The sequence below is a fragment of the Larimichthys crocea genome, chromosome XV (genome assembly GCF_000972845.2).
Source record: "Larimichthys crocea isolate SSNF chromosome XV, L_crocea_2.0, whole genome shotgun sequence".
Classification (NCBI taxonomy): domain Eukaryota; kingdom Metazoa; phylum Chordata; class Actinopteri; family Sciaenidae; genus Larimichthys; species Larimichthys crocea.
Window position 1 is genome coordinate 15,824,741 of NC_040025.1, and position 27,478 is coordinate 15,852,218.

Here is a 27,478-nt window from a genome sequence, read left to right on the forward strand (position 1 = left end):
GTACAAGAGAGAAGAGTTTAGTGCTGCAGCGAGGCGTTTACCAGCTCAGAGCTATAGATGTCTTGTTGTAATTACACTGAATCTAAATATATCTTAACTGATTAATGTTCAAGCTGGTAGTTAATACAGTACCAAGAGGATTGCGCTTGGTAATGAGCCCACATCATCTTACATGTGCGTATTTGTGTTGTGATCATGGACAGACTAACCCAGAAAGGCCATCCAGTGGGTCGATTGCAGGAGCGGCCGTTCACAGTTCACTGAAAAGGCAACATCTGATCTCAACACTGAGACAGCACAACAGTTTCCAGTGGATCTACTTCACCTAACTGAGACTGGGAGCTGTTGAGGACAGACGCAGTAATGTTTGGTTAGTTAGCTGATAGAAAACACACTGCACAGCCCTGCATTGCTTTACACTTCTTTACCAGTAGGGAGAGCTTTGTGGATTTCAGATATGGGTTTATTATTTAACCATCGTTTGTAAGTGTGCCATTTGACAAAGTTTTTTTTTTCCTGATCTGTTTTGTGTGCATGTATTCATAAACCATGTTTTCGTGTCCGATTATCACGCATTTAAATCCATAATGGGAAACAGAACATGTGATGGTACAGGGGACAGAACAGGCCAAGATGCTTGACTATATGGAGCACTGGGGTGTAACCCTATTACTGCTTTAACAGAGCTATTGCGTGTTTAGCTGCGCCGTTATAGGCTTGTAGCATACCAGTGACATTGATTAGGTCGAACTTCAAGGGAAACCACAAAGCTGCAGAAAAAATGTGAAAATGTCTTTGTAGCCTAAAACTAATGTAGTTGTCGTATAGTTGTCGTAGTGTTCCAGACTGCAATAAAATAGGAACAACACTGCATGCAAGATGGGGTTTAGAATATGCATCTGGCCGCCATTTTGCATTACATGATATCATAGCTACCTATAGCCCACCTTTGTATCTGAGCGACCATAAAAAAACAAGTCCAACCTGTGTGGGCTCCTATTGATTATAGTTCACAGCATGTACAATTATGCGCCAACAAAACACCCTCTCAAATGCTTCCAAATGTCCCATTAATGTTCAGATCTTTATTTCACTGCGGTGGTTGGACACATGTATTTTTAAACTGCGTTACAGGTCACGTCTAATAAAATAATCCCACCAGTCAGCGCAGAGAAACCACGATTTTAGAGCAGAACAGTGAGAGAGGCAACCTAATGACAGACTGAGGGATAACACCAATAAACGTTTCAATATTCTGTTTATTGAAGACCTTACGGATATACATTCATATCATTATTACTTTTACAAGACAACGTAGCAATCCTTACAAGCGCAAAGAAGGGAATGCAATGAGGGACGAAATAAAAGGACAATAACAACTATTACACTGAAACAGGGTTTCTTTAAATGTCATGTATGGTAACACTTCTTGCATACCATTTCTTATATTTCCATTTTTGGCAGTATAACATAATAGGCCTACATTTCCAACCCTTACGACCACAAATAGGCTATATGGAATGCGATATTGTACAAGACGATCATTAACATAAAGCACTATTACATAGCGATAAGGGATCCTCAAATAGGATGCAAATAGTAACATATGTGATTTCATTTTACAAAGTTATACACGAGTACAAGGTAAGGAAAGGGACAACATTGAGCACATTGCAAGGAGCAAGTACATTGAGTAGGCCTGATAGGCCATCCGTCCTTCCACTCTGATAATAATAATATTAATAATAATAATATTTAAAATAATAATACATTCTTTGTTGACGTTTGTGTCAAAAATGTTTTAGATGGTGTTTGCTTTTGATTTGTTCAGGAAACAAAAATGTATAAAAAAAGTCACCTACAGAAAAAGTGGCCCGCAGAACATGACTTATAGCTATTTCACATCAATAACATGCTGCAAATACATTTCACTGCTATAGCTTACTCGTTATACATGACAGATGATGCACTGTACTCCCCCCGAAATAAAGGAGCGCACACTTATAGGCCTATGATTAACTTTCTAAATTTCTACATATTTATCTTCAATATGAGCACCAAGTTTCAGAAATGCTCTTTCAGGCCAAAAAACCTAAACCCCCCCTCCCAGTTGCAACTTTAGGCGGCTCCCTTATTTAAATCAATTTGGCCTAAAAAAAACGTAGCCTCCTTGTACTGGTGAATATTTCCATTCCAGAGCCAAGCGAGTTATTGTAGAATACACAGATTTTTTGTTTTTATTTAACTGGACTTTTTAATAGCAGCTCAGAACCGTAATCAAACGGTGATCTCACTCAAACAAAAAAAATGCAACCCATGCAGGAGTCTGTGGTTGTTGTTAAGACAAGTTGAAAGGTAATAAAAGTAAGAAAGATACTTTTAGAAACTCGTTAGCACATGAACAAAGTCCTGGCAATTAATTTGTCAATGCGCAGTCATAAAGATATCGATATGGATTACATTGCGGTTTTAGTCCTCCCTGTCCACATGCAGACTCCCAGACTCCCAGACTCCATGCCCGTGACCGTGAACGTGCCCACTACCCGTGGTGAAAACTAAAGAAAGGAGATAAGGTGATATCCCTCTTACCCCAACATATGATGGGTGTTGAAGTATTAAGCAACTGGGAGGGAGGTTCTTCTTTATCAGGTCATAACCTCAGAGAAATTATTGCGCGGATGCGGCTCCAGCCTGCCAGTCAATCCTGTCTTTCTAAATTCACACTTATTTTATTTTTCAGATTTTTCCAAGTGGCCCCGCTCCCTCTTCATGTTCTCTGAGTAAAAACTAAAGACCTAAAAAGGATGTTGTGTTTGTGTGTATTCCCAAACTGAGCTATTGCCCTAATGACAATATTTCGCGTGGCTTACAGTTAGGGCGTAGACTGATCTCTTGACAAATCAGGAAAAATCCAAGAGATGCATCCGACACAGAAAACACATTCTCACAGCTTTTTTTGTGCGATTATACCAAACATGAAGGTAGTCTTAGTGACATGTAGAATTCAAACCAGGTAGTGGCTTGTTTTTGGGCGTGTGTAGCCCGCACCTTTGAGAACAAAATAAAATAAAATAAAATAAAATGTTGTAATAACTGCCGGCAATGTAAAAGATGGATAGATGAGTGCATGCATTTAAAGAAGACCTAAGGGAGCGTAGCGAAGGCTTGGCTTTTACTGCCCATCGATTCACCTTCTGCCGCATCTCTAAAAGTAGGCCAAAGCTTGCTCCCTCAGCATGAGTCTCTTCTTCTTCATCCTGCGGTTCTGGAACCAGATCTTGACTTGTTGGTCGCTGAGGTTCAGCCGGTCGGAGAGCTCCCTCCGCCGCTGCCTGGTGATGAATTCATTCATCATGAATTCGCCTTCTAGCTCAGCCAGCTGAAGTTTGGAATACGGTTTACGCTTCTTTCTGGTCCGAGTGTGCATCGGGTACCACGGGGCAGCTGGAGGAGAGGGAGGAGGAGGAGGGGGGGGGGCATACAACGGATTAGTCACCACAGTTGCAAAATCACGGTCACCTCCAAGGTTATGAGGAGCCTATAGGGGCATCAGTTGTCTCAGGCAAAGCTTGGGTAATTGCCTTGTGGTAGACTTAGTGGATTTAATATACGTTTAAGTTTTATTCTGGAGATCAACCAGAACATTATATCTTGAAGTCAAATTGCATTATAATGATAAAGTACTCAGTTTTCCAAAAGATGTCTGCCGCCATTCAAACGCAGACAGTAGGCCTATTTCCGTTATCTGAAGATGATTTCTGTTATTTGCAAAAGACCCCAGATGTTGTTATTCTGCTTTATATTAGGATTCAGAGAACTGACGCCCCTAGAAGCTGTCACTTCCTCCACACACACACACACACACACACACACACACACACACACACACAGGCACAGACACACACACACAGTGAAACTGGATTTGTTTTGGTCTCTGCTCTGAACTGCCTGGACATATCTCATGTCCAATCCGGCCCATCAGAAGCTGTCAAATTTTGTGAAATTTTTAATCATAGGGGTTTCTTATTTTTCAGCCCCCCCTGTGCAGAGACCACCAGTATACAGCGGTGTGTGTCACAGGAAGTTTTATTGTTGCAGTTAAAGTAGCATTAACGTGATAATTAAGCCGTGCGTGCAAATACCCCTACTTATTTGCGAGTTTCAGAGCATATTAAATTACTCTTGAGTACACAGCGACAGATATTAATTCTGTTTACGAGTCATTAAAAAGAAAACTCTCTATTCGATGCAGTCAACCAAAGCGCCTCACCTCTTTAAATCACTGCGCTAATTTTGTTTGTATTAAGTGCAACAATACACCAAAATCACTCACTTATGTGCCAGAATTTTACTCTCTCGTTTTGAAGCTATGAAATGCAGTGACAGGGCTGATCTTTTATTCTAAAGCTGCTTGGCAATATGGTTTGGTGGGGTTATCTGTAACTGTACACAACCACATGGCCCGTGAGGTATTTTAGGGCAGCCCCTAGCGGCGTTTGCACACCACGCAAGTACCCTGCAGGCTAGTATAGGGCTGCAAGTTGTGCATCAAAATAACGAGCTCTAATGACGGTGTAATACCGCAAGTGTACGCTACGTGCAGCCCCCTTGTCAATAATGTAAACGTGCGTTTATTAAAAAAAAAAAAAAATTAGGGAATTAAAAAATTGAGCACCTACCTCCGCCTGCGGCTATGTTGCTTGAATGGCTTCCCGGTGACACCAGGGTCTGTGTGTCGCTGGATGAAGGCTTGCTGCCCTCGTTGAGCAGAGAGGAGCTGGAGTCGGACTCCATTGACTGACAGGATGGCGGGTCTTGCGTTAGCTGCTCGGTCCCATAATCATATTTGGAAAAGGCGACCGTGCTGCCAATTCCACTGTGCATCCCGTGGTCAGATGTTAATGATGATGTGTCTCTCGCCCTATCCTCTCGTTTGAGGTTGCTGCCACCTGAACAGGTCTCCCTGTTCCCGTTGCCGTTGTTATAATAACATTTACCCTCTTCTGGTCTTGTAATTTCACACGACCGGTTGAAAGAAGGGTTAATAGACACGGGGCTGCTAAAGTAGGATTGAGAGTATCCATTGCACGGCTCCGAAGGATTCCACGGGAGGGAGCAAACATTGTCCCTTCTCGGGTAGGAGAGAGACGGTAGCCCCGCCAGTTGTCCCCCTGAGGCTCTAAAATTCGGAAAGTAAAATGTGTCTCCAGTGTGGATGTTTACCAAAGGTCCCACAAACCCTGGATTAAGGAGATTATGCTCGCCCATTTCCGCGGGCCCGACCAACAGCTTCTAGTTTATTGCAATCTGACATTTAACATAGTTAAACCTGGAGGGGCGCCTGATTGGCTATCCTCAAACCACGTGTTCAGGCTAACTTCTGCTACACACGGTACCACCCACTCGGTCCATCTCAGACAAAACAAAACATTAACTTCTGTATTACAGAGGTTTATATGCTTTTTAAAAATACTATAAACCTTTTATTAAAAATGTAGAATCTTGTTTTTTCTTCACTTGAATCCATGCTGAGTCCAAAAGGAGACCAGGCTGCTTCTCCTTTTACACTCGTGGAACTGTCCATGGCCTCGTTTAATATCTTTATAAGCTGGCAAAAGTTTTTTTTTTTTTAATGCTATTTCTTATGAAAACTGTTTTTCTTAAAGGAGAGGGTGCATATGACATCTTGTTTTCTAGCAAATTATGGTTGAATTCAATGTCATATAAAGCTGTGATGTCCCAATTTTACAAGCTTGTTTTAAGAAAAGACTGATGCTCATTGCCGCACTCTACTCATATTTACAGTAACGGGGTCAGCAGGTTGAAGCCACTGGCTCTGTAAAAGAGGACGATATTCTACAAGGTTACTTTAAGAGGGTATATTTCACATAATATTCTCTAGTACACCTCACATGAACAACTTTAACAGATACCTCCAATAAACGTTCGCAGCCAAACTCTGGTGGGATTGTTATACCTCTCACAATTCTTTTATATGAATTTTACAAGATATCAGAGGGCACTTAACTGATTCAACCAGCCGGGAGTCTCTCAACTTTATATGTCGCTAATTAGTTGATTTGTAGGTGCATCTCTCAAGACACTGAACAAATATATGATAATGCCATCCTGTAGTCTTGCCTCTGATCTGACAAGAAAAAAAAAGGGGCTTTTTTTTCTTACCAACAAAACACACACTGTCCAAAGACTCAACTACTGTGCACGTTTTCTGTAGGAGAACTTCGCCATGATTGCTCATGATTCAGGCATTCTGCCAACAGCTGTTGCAACTATTTCAAATGTGGTCTTTGGTCATCAAACTGCCCAACCATCATCCTCAAACATATTCTTGTGACCTATACTTTTGCATTCCTCTACAGACTCCTCATTAATTGAAAAATAAATCTAGGAAGAGTTTCCATTCGTCTACAGCTTCCTATTATATCATTCCAAAAACTATTTTGACAAACCAATTTTCCCTTTCTAAATTCACAATCTACCACTACCCACTGCCGACTACACAGAAGGAAGACTAAATCAATTTATGGATCTCAAAAGTAGCCATAACTCAGCATTTGGGAGATTTTTATGTCTCAATTATGACGAAAAAAAAGTCTGAATATGTTCAAAACAAATAGTTTGACTCATCAATGACACGGAATTAGAATATGTAAAAAGAATATATATTCTAAATATAACCAAGCACGCACGTACGTCGCCGTCAATCCACTCAAGTTCACGACGCAGAGTCACAGAGGCTTGAACTTGATATTGAACTCAAATACTCCATTTAAACGAATAAAGAGATGTAGGAATTAGAATAAATAAAACAGAATAAACATATAACAGCATCTGAGGTAGCGTCAGTTTAAATTGAGGACAAACAGCCAAAGTGATAAAATAATGTGAATATATTCAGAGATGCGCTGATTTAAATTTTCATAGATTAAAAAAAAAAGCATCTTCCACAACATGGCACCATGGAAATAAAATAATCGATGAGAGTCGAAATAGTAAAAAATAAACAGGCTGATTTCATTAATGAATAATTCATATTATGAAGTTATGGATCAACAAAAAAGGTGCAGGGTTACAGCAGCTTGCACATGCGTGCTAAATAGTCAGAGTAGCTTGCTACAAATTTGCCAATGAAGTGTTATGTGAGAACATTAGTATTCATTTAAACATTGGTTTGAGAACAACTTGCAAGTCAGCCGATATTTGATAGCTCTATCCGTGACTTGTGACCATGTATCATAACCAACCCAAAGGCACCGGGCCTTGCTCTGGCTCTAAATAGAAAGAAAATATCAAATGTTTAAACTGGAGAAGCTCCCAGGGATCCGTTTCTGTGCCTTGGACTCATTGCCTCTCCTATCACTGCACATTCTTGCATCTAGTTAGTGAGCCTCGCAATGCAACACATCAGTCCAATATAATATTGTGCCTCAGTCTTAAGAGGAGCATTGGGGTGTCTTCGTATCACATCACGGCCTCTCGTATTATTATAACAGCTACCAAAAGCAAAACAGTGCAGTGTGATGACACTGATTTGATAACAAAATGGCCCGGACGGTTATCCAGTGAGTGTGTAACATGCAGGCTTAAGTCGCCAGTTTACCTCGGAGAAAAGAGGCCATGTGTTGCGCCTCCTTGCCTCGTCTCTCTCTCTCTCTCTCCCTCTCTCTCTCTCTCTCCACGCCTCCGATCCGGTTCAGATCCGCATTTCACATTCAAACAACTGCTCGTCTGTTCAGTACATCTTTAGATCAGCAATGATGTCATATCTGACTGCAAGCTATAGGTCTTGCGCTCAAGACTGAATCTGCTTTAACAAAAAAAAAACTTGGTAAATGGAGCATATAGCACTGTCAAGGTCACTGTCTAGTACACTGTCTGCGCGATATTGAAATTACCCTCCTGGAATTCACTGGTCCTGTGCAGACAGGGCAATAGCCTAAACAAAGGGCTTTTCTTCCCTTTTTCTCTTTGATTCTCTGCAGGCAGGTTGCCACAGTTATAGCCTTGTGCAAACCTTTTAAAGCGTCCTTCAAGGAAAACAAACCACCAAGGCAAGTCTAAAGAAAGCACAAAAGTGGCAACGTTTTAGTTCGGTTTGGCTGATCTTTTTAAAAATGTATTTAATACAGCTTTGCTACAACATCCTCTCTGACTATAAGCTCAGAAGAAATGTGTATTATATTACTTTAAATTCAAGATAACCCATGTCCATCTGGAAATACAAACAACAATTTAATTTAAATTACAAAGTCAGCATAAAAATATAGCAAACAATAATAGTCACTCAGTCTGCATATTTTCTATGTAAATATGTGCAAAATAAACAAAAGCAAACTAGCATTTATAGTGAAGACTTTGCGTCATTTTATAGATACAAACATTTGAACTTGACGTTCACTTTGCATAAAGTTATGATGGTAGCAAGGTTTGCTTCGTAATATAAAGAAATATAGTATTTTATTTATTTATTCATGTCATTTTTAATTCTATAACTGCACAGCTTCAGTGTGTGTGTGTGTGTGTGTGTGTGTGTGTGTGTGTGTGTGTGTGTGTGTGTGTTAACATGATTAATATATAATTTTAAAAAATCTAAGCTGCGAATCCACAAGAACTGTATTCATGATCAATAAATGATTCATTTTCAAACCAAACTCGCCTCATGTCCTCAGGGAGATGGGAATCAAATTTAAAACGCTTTAAAACCGTGTGAGTTTCCAAACGACAGTGCTGGGAAATGTGTTGAATATGTCCTTATAGCCATTTGTGAAAAGAAATGAAAGAAAAATAAATAAACGACTGTCCAACAGCGTGGAAGTCTGATTTTAAGAATATATTTGTTGTTTTTACAGTTCCGACGTGTGATTTTCAGATTTTTGAACGTGTTCCAACAGTAAAAAACTATGAAATCGCAAAAACAATGCCTTGATTGCATTAATGTAAAATTTCACATAAACAATCCCATAACAAAACAGCTGAAAACGACTAGGACTCGCATGGCTTCATCTGTAACTTCTGCATTTGATGTACCATCCAGTATAAGCAGGCCCTTCAACTTTAACAAAACTTCTGCATCAAAAATCATAACGGTCAACTTGATATTTCATAAATACTGTAAAACGCACTAAAAACTGTACCAATACTGAGCAACGGCAGCCATAACAATGAAAATGCTGACGTGAACTAAAATATCCTTAAATTAGAGACAGTTGCAGCACTTCCTGATATTTTCCTCTGGTCACCACCAGAGGTTATCAGCCCCCTGTCTCATGTCTCTGTCTGACAGCGGCCTGCAGCTTTGACGCATCCAAACATAACCAAAAAACAATGCAACTTGTTCACACATTTCACATTTTCAAGGTTAAATCAGTGGCTGATCACAAAGTACATCAAATATTTGAGTTATGTTCATTTTAATTTCATTTTTATTTTATTTTGAAAGATGCTATCTGGTTTGCTGAGTTTATTCTGAGTCCTTCCTTTGTTTGGCATTGTAAATATTAATCCCGGCCGTGCTTTTGATCATTATTAGTGACAACTTTAGTGAAAATATGAGGTCAACTTTAAGGAAATTGTGAATATTGCAGTGCTCGTTTGACGGAATATAATTCCAGATTTTCTTCTATAGCTGTGTCAATTTAAATTTTTAAATATGCGTGATTGGATATTTCTGTATTATTGCACTGTAAAATGTATTATTTCAAAATATATTTTAAATTAAACTGCAAAGAAAAACTGACCCTCTGAATTACACCTACTACTCAAAATATAATCTGCATATTCTCCGAGTGCTGTTATGTTGTTGGCGATTAGCCATGTTATGTGGCTCAGCCATTAAATATAAAGTTAAACAAGTTTGATAAAATTGTATTTTCTGTTATAATGTGCTTCAATATTAGAAGTTCAAATATGCAGACTACATTTAAAACAGGCCTATTTTTCTCACAACTTCTGCACCGCTGCCGCGCTCTTTACTTTTACAGGAATAATCATTCAAATAAACGCCTGTCACTGCTTATAATCCGCCATATTTCTCCAAGTTAGTCTGTTCAATTCACAGCGTTTGTTGTGAGCTTAAAAAAAAGTCATAAAACAAAGTCCACGTAGGCCTACCGCCAGAGTAGGAAGAAAACGGCCATACCTTTAATCGTTATAGTGTGGGCGACGTCGTAATATCATTTCCTCTTGCTGTGTAGACACTATGGCTGCTTGCTGCGAATTACTGGTGTTGGTGTGAGACGTCAAAAGTCCTACCTGTCCTTCGTGGTCAATAACGCACACCTCATGACGAGTGAATGAAACCATTGGAGGTTCCAGCGGCATGGGCCAGAACAACAACTTTTTTTTAGAGGAGTTCTGCAAAACACAAAAAGATCAGAGCCCAAATGTTAATGCAAAGCTCTGAGAGATGGTCAGAAATGCAGGTCAGAGGATATCGCTACACTTCCCCTTTTTTTATGTATTTATGGCATGTCATTAAGCCTGGCTGTCTAGACAGGGAAATAACACCTTGTTTGCCTACAAACAAACCGCCGGCATTGGTGTCCAGCCCCCTATTTATTATTCACAATCTGCTGTGATGTCAAGGTCAAAGTGACTGCATAGTCATGGTCAAGGGTAAAATCAGGGGACCCAGAACTTTCCACAAGGACCGAAAATACAAGAACCAGACAAACAAAAACTTGATGTCTGGCCGGCTTGGATTGTAATCAACAACCTTAAAAGATGTGCTGGAAAAAGTGACAGAGTCGAGCACACGTCTCCCCTTTAGAGACATTAAGACAAAAAATAAAAAAAAACTAAACTCACACACTAACCACACAGTGGAGATGATATTTTCGGGGATAGCTACAACAATACATATGTTAGATTTTGAGGCCTCAGACGTGAATTATTTTGACTTAATTAAAAGACAGAGACCGTAATTATTTTTCGTTCACGCCTATTCTGCGTTCATGTTTATTCCGATTAAAAACTGAAATTACAGGCTTGATATAATCGCTCTCGGTAATTTTACACTTATTTCACACTTTCATAACTGTATATGAAGTATCCTATGAGGCATTTAAGCCTGGACACTTTATAGCACCGGCTGCGTATACAAAAAAAAACGTATTTTATCTGTGCAAGTTGACACAAAATATGTAAATACATACGTAATTTGTAAACAAAACTAAACACACCCGATCTGCAATGCAGCTTTGGAGTGATCTCCGCGCTCAGTGTGCGCATGTGTATTATTCCTATTAATACGTGTTTACGTTACTAAAATAAGGAGTTCATGTTGGTGACAGAGACAAATGATTCCTCAAGTTCATTGCGAAACTCACCTGCGCTTTATACATACTGAATCATAATGAAACAGTGTTGTGTTTGAGCGGATCTGACTAAAAATCCAAATACGCGCGGTATGTGTGACTACACAGACTGTCTATAGGAGTATCGTGTGTTGCAAAAGTACATTGACGCACAATGTTTAGTCATTTTCATGAACGCACATTTATTCTTAATATCTTACAGAAAGCATGATGCGCAAACGCCTTGGATACAGTGAGCGGTGAGAGGGAAGCAAAAGTGTTTGTTGAATTCTCGCGTGCGGGTTTGAATGTTATTATTAGGCCAAGAAGAAGTAATTTGTACCTGTGGGTTATGGGAAAGACTGGATATAATACTCTGTGGTGAGCCTGTAAATGTTTTTGTGAGAGATGGGGCTTGATTTGCCTTTTGTCTTGTTTGCGAAGATTGTGCCATCTGAACATCTGCCAAGTAACAGGTAATAACACATCTTTGGTATCAGCTTTGATTAAAAATGCGCCGAGTTCAGGGTGAGATAGATGTACACAAAGTGAGTTTCTCTCATCCGCCGACTGTGTTTCCCTAAACTGATCCATTTGAAAGATTAGATCCTGCAAGGTTCAAGATAATATTTCTATCAGGCGTTGAAATGAGTCCAAATAATGACTCATGTTCTATTTTTCTTAGTTTGCAAGTGTGAGAAAATGCGCGTTGCTGCTCACTAGCCATGCTCAATCAATGTATCATCTCCTGACGCCATTAACAAGACTCCAGGATGCCCAATAAGTCTTAATCAAGCACTTTGCAACATGAAATCTTCACTCGACCATCCGCTGTTGACGTTATGGACTCAAGTTGAAGAGGAAAGCGGTTAGAGCTTTTTCTGCTTAATGACACCAGTGTAACTCGAAACGAAAGGAAATGCCTCATATAGGATGTTTGATTGACTTGAATATTTAAGCATTTTCATAATCATCATTTATTTATGAAACACGTTACCAGTACGTAATTCAACACCACAATACAGTTCACATACTGCACGAAAAGTAGAAATTACAGGCTTCGTACAAGGTGTGTGATCAGCTGCAATGCTACACTAACAAAGACAAAATAAAAAATAAAAAACGATTGTGCATTTATGTGTAATACTCACTGACTTTAATGGTTTACAATCATTCCAGTTGCATGACAGAATCCTTCACTGACAAAGGAAAACATACAGGTCTTGGGATATTCCAGTTTACAGTTCCGCCATACTAGATAATATGAATTAAATAATAAAAGGCATTGCACTATACAGATTAACAACATAGCAGCCTTTGTTTTACCCCAGGCTTACATATCCCACACAGAGGAACATAGCTTTTGCAATTCAGAAGAAATATTAAAAAAAAAAGAAATCACTCTTTCTCTCGAAAGTCCTCTCTGTGAGCTTTTTGTTGAAGATGTCTCAAGTTCAACGTGTCATTAAGCCAATATTTATGTCCATATGGCGATTTTCTTTCTAAAATGACATCAAACGAACCGTCTCCTCTGTTTTGATCTCCCCGATGCAAGTCTTAGGAAATGTCACCAGTTCCTTTTTGAGATTTGGCTTGAGAAAAAAAAAGAAAAGAAAGAAAAACACGCAATACTTGTCTTTGAAATACAGATATCGTTTTAAATATTATATATTTATATATGTACATTCATATAAAACAAATGTGAAGTGAATTTTCAATATTTTCACAGTTTTTAGAGCATTACCTCTAAATTGAAAACAGGGGCATGGTGGCATGATCGATGGAGATAATGGATCTTAAATAAAAAAATTAAAAAAAAAGAAAACACTCAGCCAAAATGTTCTTCAGCCACGATTTTCGATGCAAGAGGTAAATATATGGCATGATGTTTTTGGAAAGTATGAGTTGCAGTTTTCAAAAGGAGGTCGCTGATCTTATCAAGTGGTGTGCATGTGATTGCTCTTGGATTTACTGACAAATTTTTTCTCCTTGACTCGTCGGTTTTGGAACCAGATCGTGACTTGACGCTCTGAGAGGTTGGTGGCGGCCGAGATGCGCCTTCTCTTGTCTTTGGTGATGAACTTGCTTGCTGCATACTCTTTCTCCAGCTCCTTCAGCTGGATCTTGGTGTAAGGGACACGCTTTTTACGCCCACGACGATAACTGCTGACCTCAGGCTGCAATGGCACAACATCTATAAGGAAAGAAGTAAAAAAAAAAGATGGAGGGAAATATTAGACTGCGCAAAAACACCGCAATGGTTCACTTCACAAGAAAAATCCGACAAGGCTGGTCTATTTCTGAAACAAACTGGGCAATGTTGAGATTTAATTACTGACTTGAACAGAGAACAAGAAAGTAGACTCGAAATAATTCAGTTTTCAAGGTCGAGTCGTGTGTGTGTGTGTGTGTGTGTGTGTGTGTGTGTGTGTGTGGTGTGTGTGTGTGTGTAGGGGATGGGGATGGGGGGGTGGAGAGTGGAGGGGCGCACAAGAGAAGAAATTTAGTTGCAGTGAGAATCTCAGGTGTACTGCACCTGACATATATGGACGCCATTATAAAATTGTCCATGTCACTCATGTAAAATGAACTCCGCTCGTGTTGCACAGTGATAGGCCACCTTTTTGTTTCTGTAAATGAATAATCACTATCAAGTTACAGCCACTACAAAGTGTGCATTGTTTCCGGTGATCAATGCTCTTCTTTTGGCTGCATGTCAATACTCTGGCTATAGCCTGCTGGTTGACTAAACTACACAGCAAACCTTGTTAATGGGATCAGAGATAAACCTCTCGTAGAGGTGTTTCATTAAACAGCGGGGTAAGACTGTAATGGACGCCGCTCACTGCCTGGTTAGAAAATAGAAACCATAAGCTGGAAACTAAACTGATGACAACTGGAAACTTTTGAATAATCACAAAGTTACACGCAATTTAAGTTAAACTTCCTTAAATTTCCCTTAAATCTTTTCCAGATATGTTGGTTCTAAATCCTTTTAGAAGACCCCAAAGCTTTTGGCACCTTATTTGTTGAGGTAAGCAAAGTTTTAGGATTACACCTTTCTAAGACAGCCTATGACAAACATGACGGGACAAGTATGGCGGAGAAATAGTGGCTAACTGTTTCCCCACCTCCATGTAAAAGTCAGGGGTCGTGGAGATTTCGCTACAGTTAATGTGCATATGAGATTATGACAGATCTAGGCACATGCATATTGCAACATTATTTTCCTAATTATTTTTCTATATTAAATATCCTGACCTAAGTAAATTTAGGAAAACTGAGTGGAGTTCACTGTTGTTGTATTTTTTAAAAGAAATTTTATTCTGTGTGTGAGTGTTAGTCAGTTTGTGTGTGTGTGTTTGTGTGTGTGTGTGTGTGTGTGTGTAGCGAGAAAGACAGACATGAGCAGCGCGCACTTGTGTTTTTGTGCATGTGTGCGCGCGCATTTGACGACGTGACCGTGCTTGCGTGGCTTGCTTCCTGCGATTTTTCGGTATAAACGGGGGCAAATGTCGTGTGGGAAGTTCAGCCGAGGTCTGAGAACATCCCTATCTGAGATTAAAATAACTACAGATTTCACAAAGATAATAAATCCCTGTGGTAAAAGAAGCAGTCCAGTAAACACTCTGTAAACTGCATACTGTTCGGGCCCTAGTGTCCATTATCAGATATCATGCATGTTGTATGACAGTGAGTGAAGCAAAAAAAAAAAAAAAAAAAAAAGGTGAGGTGGGATTTAAAAAAACTCTCTGAGTATATTTGTGTGATCTGGTGCTGATGTGTGCATGCAGTACAAATGTTAGCTGAAAGAATCCTAATATGTGCAAAAGACTGCGCTAAGATTTATAGGCACAATCCAAACACAGTAGGCTGGCTTAGTCACTATATTGCCAAACAGGGGGCAAAGGTATGCACTGGTGGTTCTTTCTGTTGTACGTGACTGAAACTGGACTGTAATTATTCTATGAAAGAAAAACAAAAACTGCAAATGCCCCGTTTATCGATTTATATTATTACATTACATTACATTGCAACTGGAAAGCTCACTGAACTCACAACATTTCTGCTATTGTCTTTTTTACGCACACTTCTAACAAAATGCAAATGCATGATGGTTTGTCAAACAGAATATGAATATGTCTATACACCGTCCATAAAGGAGACGTGATAACTGGCATGGCTAACTTGACAGTTGCATGTTTATTCAGCACATTTAGAGTTTCCCTGCACTTCTCTGTAAGTTGATATTGGCACCTTGACACAATAAAATTCATAGACTAAGCAATAACATCTCAGCAGGGTAAAAAATATCTCACTACATTTAAATAGCTTTCTTAATGTGATGACACGGATTTTAAAAGCCTACAAGCCGCAGGACAAACATATGGATGCCTGCCTGTTGGAGACAGCTTTTGTTTTGTTTTTTTACAAAAAAAAAAAAAAATTAAACTGAAATTTTCCGTACCTGGAAAAGGTGATTTCCAAAGATGAGTTGACTGCGTTTGCTCTTTGGAGCAGTACACCTGCCCATCCCAGCCATTAGATAGAGCCCAGTGCTGGTAGCCTTCCATGGGGATCAATGCGTCGTGTCGCGGTTCAGGATGGGCACTGATACTGGGAACCACCGACACGTCGAGATATCCAGGAACAGCCTGATATGAGCTGGCGAAACTCGGGTAGAAGGCAAACTCTTTCGCCCTGGAGGACAGTTCTTCCGTGGGCAGCGCTGTGCTGGGCTCGGCATATTTTTCTGCGGGATGGTACGAGCAGGGCTTCTGCTGCAAGTTCACGTTGTGCGAATGAGATAATCTACAGCCGTAATATGGGTTTCCAAATGGATAACCGTAGCTCAAAGATGCACTGGATGATGTTTGAGGAGCTGGACACTGCCGGCCGGTGTCTGGAGAGGAAATATCCGAGTAGACGGAGCCCTGGTGGGTCGCTATGGTGCCAGAATGTCTTCCCAGCGCGGGGTGCGACATCAGGTCCCTGCAGTGGGTCGCAGGGCAATTACCGCTTAGTCCCTCCATTGTTTGGCTTTTATTCTGGTTGTTTTCATTCGGGCTTTTTTCATAAACGTACATCAAGGTGTCCGCCCAGCGTGGATGCAGAACCAGCGAAGTCGTCATATCAGGGGCTGCCGATGCTTTTTAAAAGTCGACTACTCCAAGACGGACACCTCATTTCCAACTACATTTTACACCAAGCGCATGCGCATACGAGGCCCTCGTGTGTCCACTTCATTAAGAATCTGGCACGTGATACGCTAACAAGTCCTACGAGATTGGGCTTGCGAGTTGGGGCAGAGCAGCCCTTTAAAGACCCACTGCCTCGCATGTCACCGTTTTTTCTTGCAGAATACCGACTCATATCATTGGCTTAAATCATCTAGACCCACACCCTTAAAGGGGAGTTTGGATACTTTCAAGATTGGGGCAAACGAAAACAACCTGTGAAATTTGGCCGACTCCGAGGACTGCCAGAGAATATAATACTAAGAGACATGATCATATGATACATGTCACAGTTGGCACATGGAAAATAAATAAATAAATAAATGTATATATGTGGACGAGTATTTCTAATAAAAATGTGTTAATTTAATATTTCAACTTGCTTACTGGCGCATTGGTGCGCAAACTTTGTGTTTGACTTGGTGGAAAGCGATATGTTCCGGCTGAGGTTTAGCTTGATTATTAAATGTACCTAATAAATAGAGAATGATTTAATCTGGAATCCCTGCTCTGTATTCAATGCACTGTCTATTATAAAATAAAATATTGCACATTAAAAAAATACAGAGCTACCAAAGCAAATATGTGTCTGTAAACCGTCCAATCTTATCAAGACTGCTTTTTTTGAAGGACGCATTTCCTTTAAACCAGAATACAACTGCCACTGGGTCACCTATTAACATGCTGAGATGAGATTCTGTCACCAACCTAGCTGTGCAGGATTACTGTTCCAGCAGGACATTATAATTTATGTTTACTAATAATGTTGCCTTTCAGGAGGTTCATACTGTGGAGCCTAAATATATCCTAGAAGATTATAACTTTCCTATAGCGTGATTAATTTTTATTTAATCAGTCAGATAAAAAGAAGATGATTTGATATTGTGTGTGTGTGGGAGTGTGTGTGAGTGTGTGTGTGTGTGATGCAGATCTAGGAGTTTTAGTATCAGCAAAGTTGAATGAGTTGAATGAGTGTCGTTGCACCTCTGCAGAAATGGCCACAGGACGATATGAAACGTATTCCAGGTAAGATTATCCTCATTTTAAATTATATTTCAGATCATGCTGACTCTTTTATTTAAAAGATATAATTACAGTAATCAGTGACAGCCTCCTTGACGTTACACACAACTATTTGTGCAGTATGTTTGGGCCAAGTTGTCGTGCGTCCTAATATTCTCGGTTATCTCAAAAGGCTTTTTCAGCGATAATGTGACCATTAAACGAATTCATGTGATGTTTCCGTTTCACTCGACTATTCATTCATACCATACAAGTGAATGTTAACGCTTGCAGCCGAAAATAAGAACAAGGGGCCGCTTTGAGCTGGACTATGTGTAGGCTACAGACCTTATTTAATTAGACAGCATGGTAGAAATAGCCTACGGACCTGTTTCCCTCAGGAACTTTCTTCCACTGTTTTAGATTTGAAGGACTGGTTGAAGCGCATTTCAAAAAAATCCATAGTCTCTTTTGTTCATCTCTTCACTATAGGCCTTATAATCACACCAGCTGTGGAAATCCTCCATTCTTCTCCTCTGCAACACTTTCTTTAAAAATAACTTCAGGATTAATATTTAAGACTTCTCTGTATTTTTAAGTTTGAAATATTACCGACGGGATAGGTCCTAAAAGTATCCATAAAATAGGCTTGTGATGCCTATCCCATGAGTCACCCATAAAGCAGGCTACGAGCTACCCTACGAAGGGTGCTTAGTTTATCAACATTTTTCTGCTGCCGGGCTGCCTTGGGAATAATCAGGCCACCGCTGTTTATTTGTATACTAAGGAAGCTAGACCCCTGTCCTTGCTCGGGCAGAGGCTATAGTTCTTTTGTCTCAAGGAAATTGCCACTACGAAGGGCTCATCCAAATGGCAGCTGCACGGAAGTCCAAGGTCAAGGTAAAAAAACGCAGACAAACAGGGTCGTAATCAGAGTCTAGACAGACAAGAATGAACTTCACACTAGAGTATGCATGCAAACTAGCAGTTATTTAGAGACCCTTACTCTAAAATATTTGCCGTGTTTGAAGAGGGAGAGAAGTCCAAATAATCCCTTGTGTTTTTATTTAAAGCATCAGGAATTTGACATCTTTTGCGCAGGAGGAAACCGGCTCCTTCCAAACTAACATATTTTCCATGAAAGCTGAGACTTCAGGAGGTGAAGTCTTCTTTTTCTTATTTATGTATTTATGGATGATAGTGTGTTATTACTATTACATCGGTGCATTTTGTTTCCACTCTGCCAAACTTCCACATTATGCCCAAATGTCTGCAAAGGCGATGGGAATAGTTTGGCCCCGTGGGATAGACGGGGATGATGTTGGTCAAATGGGCGGCAAAGCCTCAGAGATAATAGTTCAACTAATTAAATTCAGAAGAGAGAAAGAAAAAAAGACTATGAATCACACGATCGGCCTGACTGTGGTTTTCTCCATAACTGGCACTGAAATTGACTGAATATTGTCATACTTAATGTTCCAGCAAAAAGGAAAAATAGCACAATGAAAGTAACATCTTAGAATTATATTTGAAAGAACGAATTCAAAAATAAAGCATTTTCCTCTTTTGTTAACATTTAAGAACCAATACAGTTATTACACACCAACTGAGGGAGTAAATAAATGATCAGCCTAATATCAAATATTTAAACATTTCCGCTGCAACCCTGAGACACCAGCAGCCCACTCTTTAACCACCAGCATGCCAGCAACGACACTTCAGACAGTATCTAACACACGCCCTGCAGAAAATACAATGAGCTCTAAAAGATGTCAAACTTTAAGTGGTAAGTTTTGTTTTTTTTATCATCTTTCATCAGCAGTGGACAGGTTGTAGACACACAGGTGGATTCACAGAGCATGAAAATGACGCGTTAAGGTTTCACACTGCAAGGCCTGTTTCATATTTAATTCTGTCACGCAAACGATCCATCAACGTAATATTTTGAAAGAAATAATTCACCCAACAATATATACCATTTAAGAGAGGCAAAATATATGAAAGTTGATATTTTCTCACCCATCATCCACCCGAAACTTGTACTCCATGTGGCGGGGATGAATATTGATTACCCTGAATAATGCCTGTGTATTTAAATCTGTACATTTTAAATGAAGTTACGAAGAGCAAACTGAAATGGAGGTAATTAGCTGGGTTTAAATGATTTATTTAGTCACTATACATAGTAATACTAGTCCTATAACTCGACCAGCAATAAGTTGCCATGTGCGAAAGGAAGAAAAGTGGAGATCAATAATAGTCGTGTGGCTGTCAGTGCTATTTTAAACCAAAAGAACAAAACCAGATTAAATCCCAACACTGCTAGGTTAAATGTTCGAACCAAAACTATGTGGCGTCAATGAAACAACGAATTTGTCATCAGACAAAACATTGCCACAATAAAATAATATTAAAACTGCATTTAAAGTGTTTGAAACTTCAAGGCGTTGTCTGGTTATTATAATGCCCCGCAAACTTTAAACAGTTTCATTGATCTTCACTGCAAAAAACATCTTTTTTTTTAAATATTCATCCATGTTTTATTCTAAAAAGAATGTTTCTTCTTAAAAAGCGTAAAACAATCTGCCAGCATGCGTGAAAGATTGCTGCTCTCCGCTGCGGTTTCACTTCTTTCAGGAACTGTTAACAGAAACAACTATCAATATCTTGACAACCAGCCATGATGTGTTGCTGTAAATATCTTCACAACCAGACATCATGTCCTTTCAGACAGGCCTCGTCAGACTGAGAGAGAGCCCGTCTGAATTGCGGAGGTTTGTGGGGGAGGGGAGAGCATCCATCCCCATACAAATGCTGCCTACCTGCGGCTTCCGCTCTCAGGAACTCACTGCAGGGCACATGACATGAGCCAATAGAGCTTGTGCAAGCAGAATATACCCTTGTATGCATAGAGTATATGTGAAGCACATGCTATTTTGACCCTGCATTACAACAGTGATAATATATACTGCATGCTATAATTCAACTTCATTTAAAATCCTATATCACTTTTTCAAATAATAATGACACAGCGACCAAAAACTCAAAAGGAAACAAGTGAAATGAGGACATTTGTCAGTTTTCTTCGCCTTGATTCAGGCAAATTCATCACAAAGACTTTTGTCTTTCACATTTGTATGTATAATTAGGTTAAATGCAGATAGAATGGCAATACAAATCAATACTATTACTTCTCAAACATTATCTCACCGGTCTTGAGAGTGATGCAAATCCCTGTGCATAAAAACGTCTTTGAGGAGGCGATGTAGCGATCCAAGAATGTATTGACAGCTTGCAGGTAGAGTCTGCGCCATGCATGCTGAAATCAGGTTGCGTTCATGTTTACGAGTTCCCAGCCAGCTTCAGACTTAGCTCTGAGATCAAACCATTTTATAATCAAAGTAAACCAAGTGGACTATGTCGACCAAAGTAACCAGATACATTCGCGCACTATAATAGTATAAAGGCCGATAGTCTTTGGTGCATTTTCAAAATGAGGATACGAAGATGTTTTTAGGAAATGAACACGTCAGACTCAGTGGAATCAGATTTGGACCTATAAGTGTCTAAACTAATTGAATGGATGAAAATCTGACTGTAGTGCATACATAAATCTCATAGTAAATCAAGACTGATGTTCATTTGGAAGTTACGCGTGTGAGTCACGAGCTCCTGGTCTGGCGCGTTACATGTATTTTGCATTAAGGTTTGTGTTAATGCAACATTTTCCTCTGCAGGACAGTGAATATTCCCTTTTAGTAATCCATATTGCTTTAGGTTGCCTGTGCATAACCACTGACGTGTTTGTGTGTCTGTGTCTAAGTGTGTGTGTGTGTGTTTGTGTGTGTGTGTGTGATTGTGTGTGTGTGTGTGAGAGAGAGAGAACGAAAGTGCGGTGTTGTAGGAGAGCAGAGCAGTCCACTGTCATGAAAACATTCCTACAAAACTAAAACAGCATCTCAATCTGGTGTTTTCCCGTTCAGGCTGGCTTTAATTTACGATCAAAAATGTTCATAGTCGTAAAAAGCCAAGACCACTGCACTACTATGCCAACAGCAAGGGCACATAAAGGCATATGATTTTGTCAAGAAAATGCTAAACCGTACACTAAAATATATAACTAGGGCAGTGCAGTGTTGGTGTGTGATAAAAAGGATGAAATAAGTTGAGAGGGACGTTTAAAACACAGCCGTCAACATGCGTAAATAGATAACTATGGAGTGTTTTGTGTTCCGATTTCACTTCGCACCAAGATTCACAAATTTCTGGTTTCATGTCTCATAGCTGCATATGCATGGGTACATTTTAAAATGCAGGGTCCGACACTAGCATGCACATTTGTGTCCTCTATTGAATATAAACTACGGAGCTGCAGCCTTCACGTTTCCAAAGAAATAGATCTATCCCAGCACGGAGAGACGGTGTCATTGATAGGAAGCCATGTTTGCAAAGCAAACCGAAATGAGCTTAAGTGTTCGTGAAACGACATACAGTGAATAGAGGACACAAAAGTGTCGAGTTTAGGCCATACAGAGGTGTGTGGGGTGGAAGAAACCCCCCTTTACACTGACTTTACTCACCAACACCTTATTATATGTGAGACAGACTGTTCGTGGTCTTTAAGGTAACAGAATTTTAAATCAGAGCTTCTCTGAATATCAGATTTCTGTTCATGTTGATGGTTTAGTTATCATAATCACCACGAGGTAACTCCATATTTTTATTTACTACTGATAATACATGGTAGTCTATATATAATGTGCTTGTATGCTATCAGGCTGTTGAAAAGCCATGCATGAAATAGACTTCCTTACAGGACAGTTTAGGGCTATTTACCTCGGATTTGACTCGTTTAACCTCATCCAGAGTAGGTAGACTAGGAGAGGATGGCTGTGGGTTAACCGCAAAATTAAGCAGGCCAGGCGGAGCCGCGCCCAGAGGACAGAGGGCATGCTGGCAGACCACCGCTACAGCCAGGCCAAAGTGGATTTACAAAATACAACACAGGCTTTACAGCCTTTTTATTTAGTGTACTTATCATACTGTTATTAAAATGTCAGTAGTTCATTACTCGATGCTGAATGAAGGATTTTTTTAACCAAATCTGAGAGTTAAGATCCTTGCGCGTCATTTATGCAACACAAAATGTAGTTTCAATTTAGAGCACAGCATGTGGATTAATTAAGAACGTAACACCAGCGCATTGGCGATTATTTACGCCTCATACATGGAGAAATGTCGTAGAATAAAGGAAACAGGCTACTTAAGTATGGTCACATAAATAAATATAAACATCTAGGTGTTTTCATATGCTGGTAATTATAATGTCTACACAGTAATAGTCACAACTTTGGACAATAAAGTATATTTTTGTATCCTAATATGGACAGAATGGAAAATGCGCGGCGCCATTGGATAAGCGCCTGTTACGCACAGACTCAACAAATAACCTATTTTATATAAACAATATGTTTGTAATTAAACCTTTAGACAAAATGCATTTCATTAAGATATGTTTACATGGATTATTGTACCAACGAGTTATCAAGTCATGTCTCGGCAATACTGTGGGTCTATATCTGTCTTATATTTTAATGCGAGTTTATGAACAAACTGGCTGTCTTAAAATTTGCTCAACACTTTTTATTTTATCTACAGTCTACAATTAGACCTGCTGGAGTGAATCCTTAATTTCCCTGCTGCAGTCCCGAGGGTAAACCGGTGAGAAAGCAGACTAAATAAATCCACAGTTGGACGCGTCTCGTCGGAAGTCCAAGTTCAAGTTAAGAGAGGCGGTCGCTCCATCCGTCCAGACAGCAAAACAAAAGACACACACGTTCATCATTAATCATCTCACTCCTTCGCCCAAAGAATAAAGCGCCTCAAACTTTCTGGGCATATTTCAGACTATATTTAAGCTTTCCACAAAGGAATCAAGCATGTGTACAGGTGCATTTTTTAATGTTTTATGCTTCAACATAAACAGAGGACTGATGAGGATTTCTTTTTTTTTTTTTAAATATGTTTGAAAATAGAAAGATCTAAATCTTAAATGTTATTATCACACGTGAATTGCACACATTTAGACACTGTTGTGATTTTTGAAGAGGACTTTATTTTCAGTCGGCACCTTTAATAAAACTTTGTCGTTTGTTCCCGCAGCACTAGAAGAAACTGAACCGCCTGCAAGAGACAGTGTTTGTCAAAATAATCAAAATAAAGGGTTATCTTCCTAAATCTCGAGAGTTGCATTATAGGCCATAATATTTCCACGCCACTTGCACTAATGCTAATGTGTATTGCAGTGTGTAACACCATGCAGCTCTCAAAATGTTCACATATAGAAGAATGTGCCCAAGTGCTGGAGTTCCGAGGACGCGCGCTATGAGTGTGTGTGACTTTAACCCACCACTATATGGTGTAATGGGAAAATCTGTGCCAACACTGTTGTATAAAAACAGTTTGTGAATGCACACAGTAGTCGGAGTATAAAATAGGCAAATTAAATTATGTTCTAATGTTGTCTGAAAGCTGATATTGTGCAAACGTGGGAGAAATTGCATCCAATCTCAGCACTGCAATCCAACCCTGTCCTACAATTCTGGATAATTAAAGTCAATTAGTCTGTATAATTAAAGAAACTAAAAAAAACAAATTTAGATAGACACATCTATAAGATGTAAATGTCCCCCCTACATTCATAAATATACCTCACAGTTTATCATTTACTTCCTGTTGAGCGTGTAGACGACATTTCTACATGTATGTCATCACCAAACGTACAGAATAAATGAAAATATAAACTATATTACCTCCTTTACGCATCATTACCAGCACACGCAGATCAGACTATATTCTGCAGAATGTGAAACATGAAGCCAACTATATTTGGTATAGGTAAATGGTTTATTTAGATAGCCCACGCTGTGAAGCCCACTTTGCTTTAAGACACCAAATAAAATCCGGGGAAAATTTACAGCAAGCGATTTTAAGAACAACAACTTCCTCATCCTGTATATACACAAGGCCAACAGTTACTGTATGAAGAGCCTAAAGTCAACATGGGATGTTGGTTTGGAAGAGGTGCGGGCTGGGAAAAAATGATGTCTGCACCTGCCTTGTTGTTAGTTAACTCGTTGTGATGGAGGAAATCCTTTTAAGTGAAATGGTGTGCATGAAGCCATACTCGGAATCATATCAACAAGGAAAAAGTAAAAACAGGCACCTGATATATCGATCCACACTGTCTCCATGCAGGACACAGTCTGCTGCAGAGAGCAGCACCGAGGCCACGCTGCGACGGAGTACATTCATCACAAAGAAAGCAGCCAAATAAGGATTAACCTGGCATGCATCACTGATGTATATTGTAGGAAGTGAACCAACAAAGTAGGATATATAGGGGTGGCATTAAAACAATTCGGCAGCACTTCCCTTCCAATTTTGAAAACTGACGGTGAATACAACTGAAAACAAATCTGAATTCAGTCCGTTTAAATTTGATTTCAGAGGACAAGTCGTTCAAAGAGAGCGTGCTTTCCGGTTTTTTTGTGGCGGCGTTTGTTTGTAAGTTTCTAGATGGCTGCTAAAATAAACTATCGTTCTTCATATGTGGGTAAGTTGATATTAAAAGGGCTTTGCCTGAATGAATTTGTTTGATTACTACACATAATAAACAGCTTGAAAGTGCGCCAGAGAAGTGTGCGTAATTACCTTGCCTACCTGCAATCAAACATACTTTGGCAACTATTGGATCATAACTCTCGGATTACACAACAGATGCTGGAGGTAAAGCAAAGTAATTAAACTATAGGAATATTTTACTTTTATGTATAATAACTGATCCCAAGCGTTGTTTACGTCAGAAAAATGCGTTTATGTGAATTAACGCACAGCAAACTTATTAAATACGACACTTCTTCGGAGATGCTGTGAAAAATAGTTAATTCTATTGTAATAAAAGACGTATTAAAACCCCGATTCGGAAGTCTTTTAGAGTTGACAGACTCCTCATGATAAAAAATAATAATATTTACACATACGTGTACAAAGATTCCTCATGTACATGGACTTAAAAGTCGAATAACTGCTACTCAAAATCTAAAAAAAATGTTAAGTTTCTCTGCAGGTCTAAGCAAGATCACTTTCTTGGGCGTGGATTGAGCATTTGATAATTTGACTGACGATAAATATGTTTGGTTGTGCTGAAGACTTAAGTGTTTGGCTTCAAAAGCCAATAATTATTTGAGAGAGAACATCAATTAGTTCATATTTTTGACATCCCAGGTGTCTCATTAAATACTTCCTTCAGGTCACTATAGTTTTCTGTAGCAGAAAAAGAAAGTGAAAGACAAAGTAGTCGATATTGGAGTTAAATTGAAGACAGATTTGAGAACCAAAGTGGAAATATTGAGTCCTGTCGCTCGCTGTCAGGCCGAGTACAGTGAATCACAGCTTATCCTGCTCTTAATTTCGTTTTCGCGCACTTCTGCGTATGCCTATATGAACATAGAGGGATCGATCAATCCATGGGCTTGTGCTTGTACCAGTGTATTGCACACATTATGAAGATGAGCAGGACTGAGTTCAAGTTCAAAGTCACTGTGCTCAGACAGAGCAGGGTGTGCTCAGGAGAGGACACCCCTCACCTCTCTCACCTCGCTCGTAAACCAAAACAGTAGCCGTTTGCATAAACGGGGCACAAATCCGATCCTAGAAAGACAAAAAAAAAAATGGGTGAGACATTTAATCCGTGAGCACGAAAACGAAACGAAACAAAAAAATGCGAATAATCATATGAAACTTTCCTGACCGAAGTCCAGTGACTGACAGATGTCCAAGCATTGATCGGCTTTAAGTGATCCGATCAGAGGCCTGCTTTAATCTAATCTGTAATATTAACGCAGCTGGCTGTAGACAGATAAAACTCTTTACCAATATTGCGCTTTGATTTTTTGGTTTTTGGTTGAAGTCAGAAATTCTGTTTGCGAGTCGTCTTAACTGGGCCCAAAATGAACCAAAAACATCAGTTTTCAAATTAAATTCTGATTCAAAATGTATATATTTTAATGTCTAAGTATTGGTTTCAGAGACCAACCCGGGCAAAAACATGCTTTTTCTATGCACTGCTTACCAGCACAAAAACATGTGAAACTGGGTCTGAACTATTCTGTCCTCCGAATTATTAATATTCATTCATTCATTCTCAACATTCATATTTCTCTGAACTTATTAAAAACGATCAGCTAAAGTGCGAGGACACGAATTCAGTCAAACTTGAGTTATTTGCAGCATCAATCTGAAAAGAATAAAGCTAACTAAATTAAAGAAACAAGAACCCCTTATTCTAATTAGATTTCCAAACGTAGTACCCAGGTCACGGTTGTTTTGCATTTTGTTGTTTAAAGTGGTGATTTTAAGAAGCTGCGCGCCGTTTTTCTCTGTGAATTATTCTATAAAAACAATTACAAACCAAATGTAAGACATTGCAGCGTTTTTATTAACATATTCAGAGAAACCACATTCTTTCACTTTTTCTTCCTGCGTGGGATTTTATGGAGAAGCCAACAACAACAAAAACTCCAAAACTTCGGACCCTGAATTGTGCCACAGGATCACCAGAAAAAGTGCAGTGGTGCTTCAAAGCTTTAATTAATTTTCTGTTTAATTGCATAATTAACGATTGAAGAGGCTGTAAAATAATCCGCATCGGTAAGATATTAAATGCGTGAGAGGGTTTTACATGTAGTTATATGGCAATAATTTCGAGACTAAGATACAGGCTACAAATGAATGTGCGACATCAGGCCATCTGACTGGTTTGAACCTGTTGACTAATAGTGCAAACAACAAAAATCCGTTTCTAATGTGAAATAAGGTCAAATATAATCCTGTTAGTGAGAGAGAATGTGAAGAAAAGATCAA

At 39.3% G+C, this 27,478-nt stretch overlaps 3 protein-coding genes across 5 annotated transcripts in view; all 3 read right to left on the reverse strand.

Annotated features, from left to right (window-relative positions):
* hoxc10a (homeobox C10a) overlaps positions 1-27,478 on the reverse strand; it is a 138,237-nt gene that overhangs the window by 76,858 nt on the left and 33,901 nt on the right. The window contains exon 3 of one of the 3 annotated variants that reach the window (XR_003463808.1): positions 10,160-10,374. The exons of 1 other annotated variant lie outside the window; for it this stretch is intronic. The gene's annotated coding sequence lies outside the window, so the exon portion shown is untranslated. The remainder of the gene's footprint in view (positions 1-10,159; positions 10,375-27,478) is intronic. One more of the 3 variants, XR_003463810.1, reaches the window with a different exon arrangement.
* On the reverse strand, positions 1,242-5,492 carry hoxc12a (homeobox C12a). The gene is made up of 2 exons (XM_010747490.3): positions 4,680-5,492; positions 1,242-3,444 (listed from the first exon to the last, which is right to left on the reverse strand). Exons 1-2 carry the CDS (start codon positions 5,266-5,268, stop codon positions 3,206-3,208), a joined length of 828 nt encoding a protein of 275 aa, XP_010745792.1. The 5' UTR covers positions 5,269-5,492; the 3' UTR covers positions 1,242-3,205.
* hoxc13a (homeobox C13a) lies at positions 12,248-16,620 on the reverse strand. The gene is made up of 2 exons (XM_027288424.1): positions 15,784-16,620; positions 12,248-13,509 (listed from the first exon to the last, which is right to left on the reverse strand). Exons 1-2 carry the CDS (start codon positions 16,445-16,447, stop codon positions 13,253-13,255), a joined length of 921 nt encoding a protein of 306 aa, XP_027144225.1. The 5' UTR covers positions 16,448-16,620; the 3' UTR covers positions 12,248-13,252.

What these genes read in the sequence shown, in the direction of transcription:
- hoxc12a (XM_010747490.3), bottom strand. Translation starts at nt 5,268, where the DNA reads ATGGGCGAGCATAATCTCCTTAATCCAGGGTTTGTGGGACCTTTGGTA. An exon ending in CAACATAGCCGCAGGCGGAG is followed by an intron (nt 3,445 to 4,679) that starts GTAGGTGCTCAA and finishes CCTCTCCTCCAG; the next exon opens with CTGCCCCGTGGTACCCGATG.
- hoxc13a (XM_027288424.1), bottom strand. Translation starts at nt 16,447, where the DNA reads ATGACGACTTCGCTGGTTCTGCATCCACGCTGGGCGGACACCTTGATG. An exon ending in TTGGAAATCACCTTTTCCAG is followed by an intron (nt 13,510 to 15,783) that starts GTACGGAAAATT and finishes CTTTCCTTATAG; the next exon opens with ATGTTGTGCCATTGCAGCCT.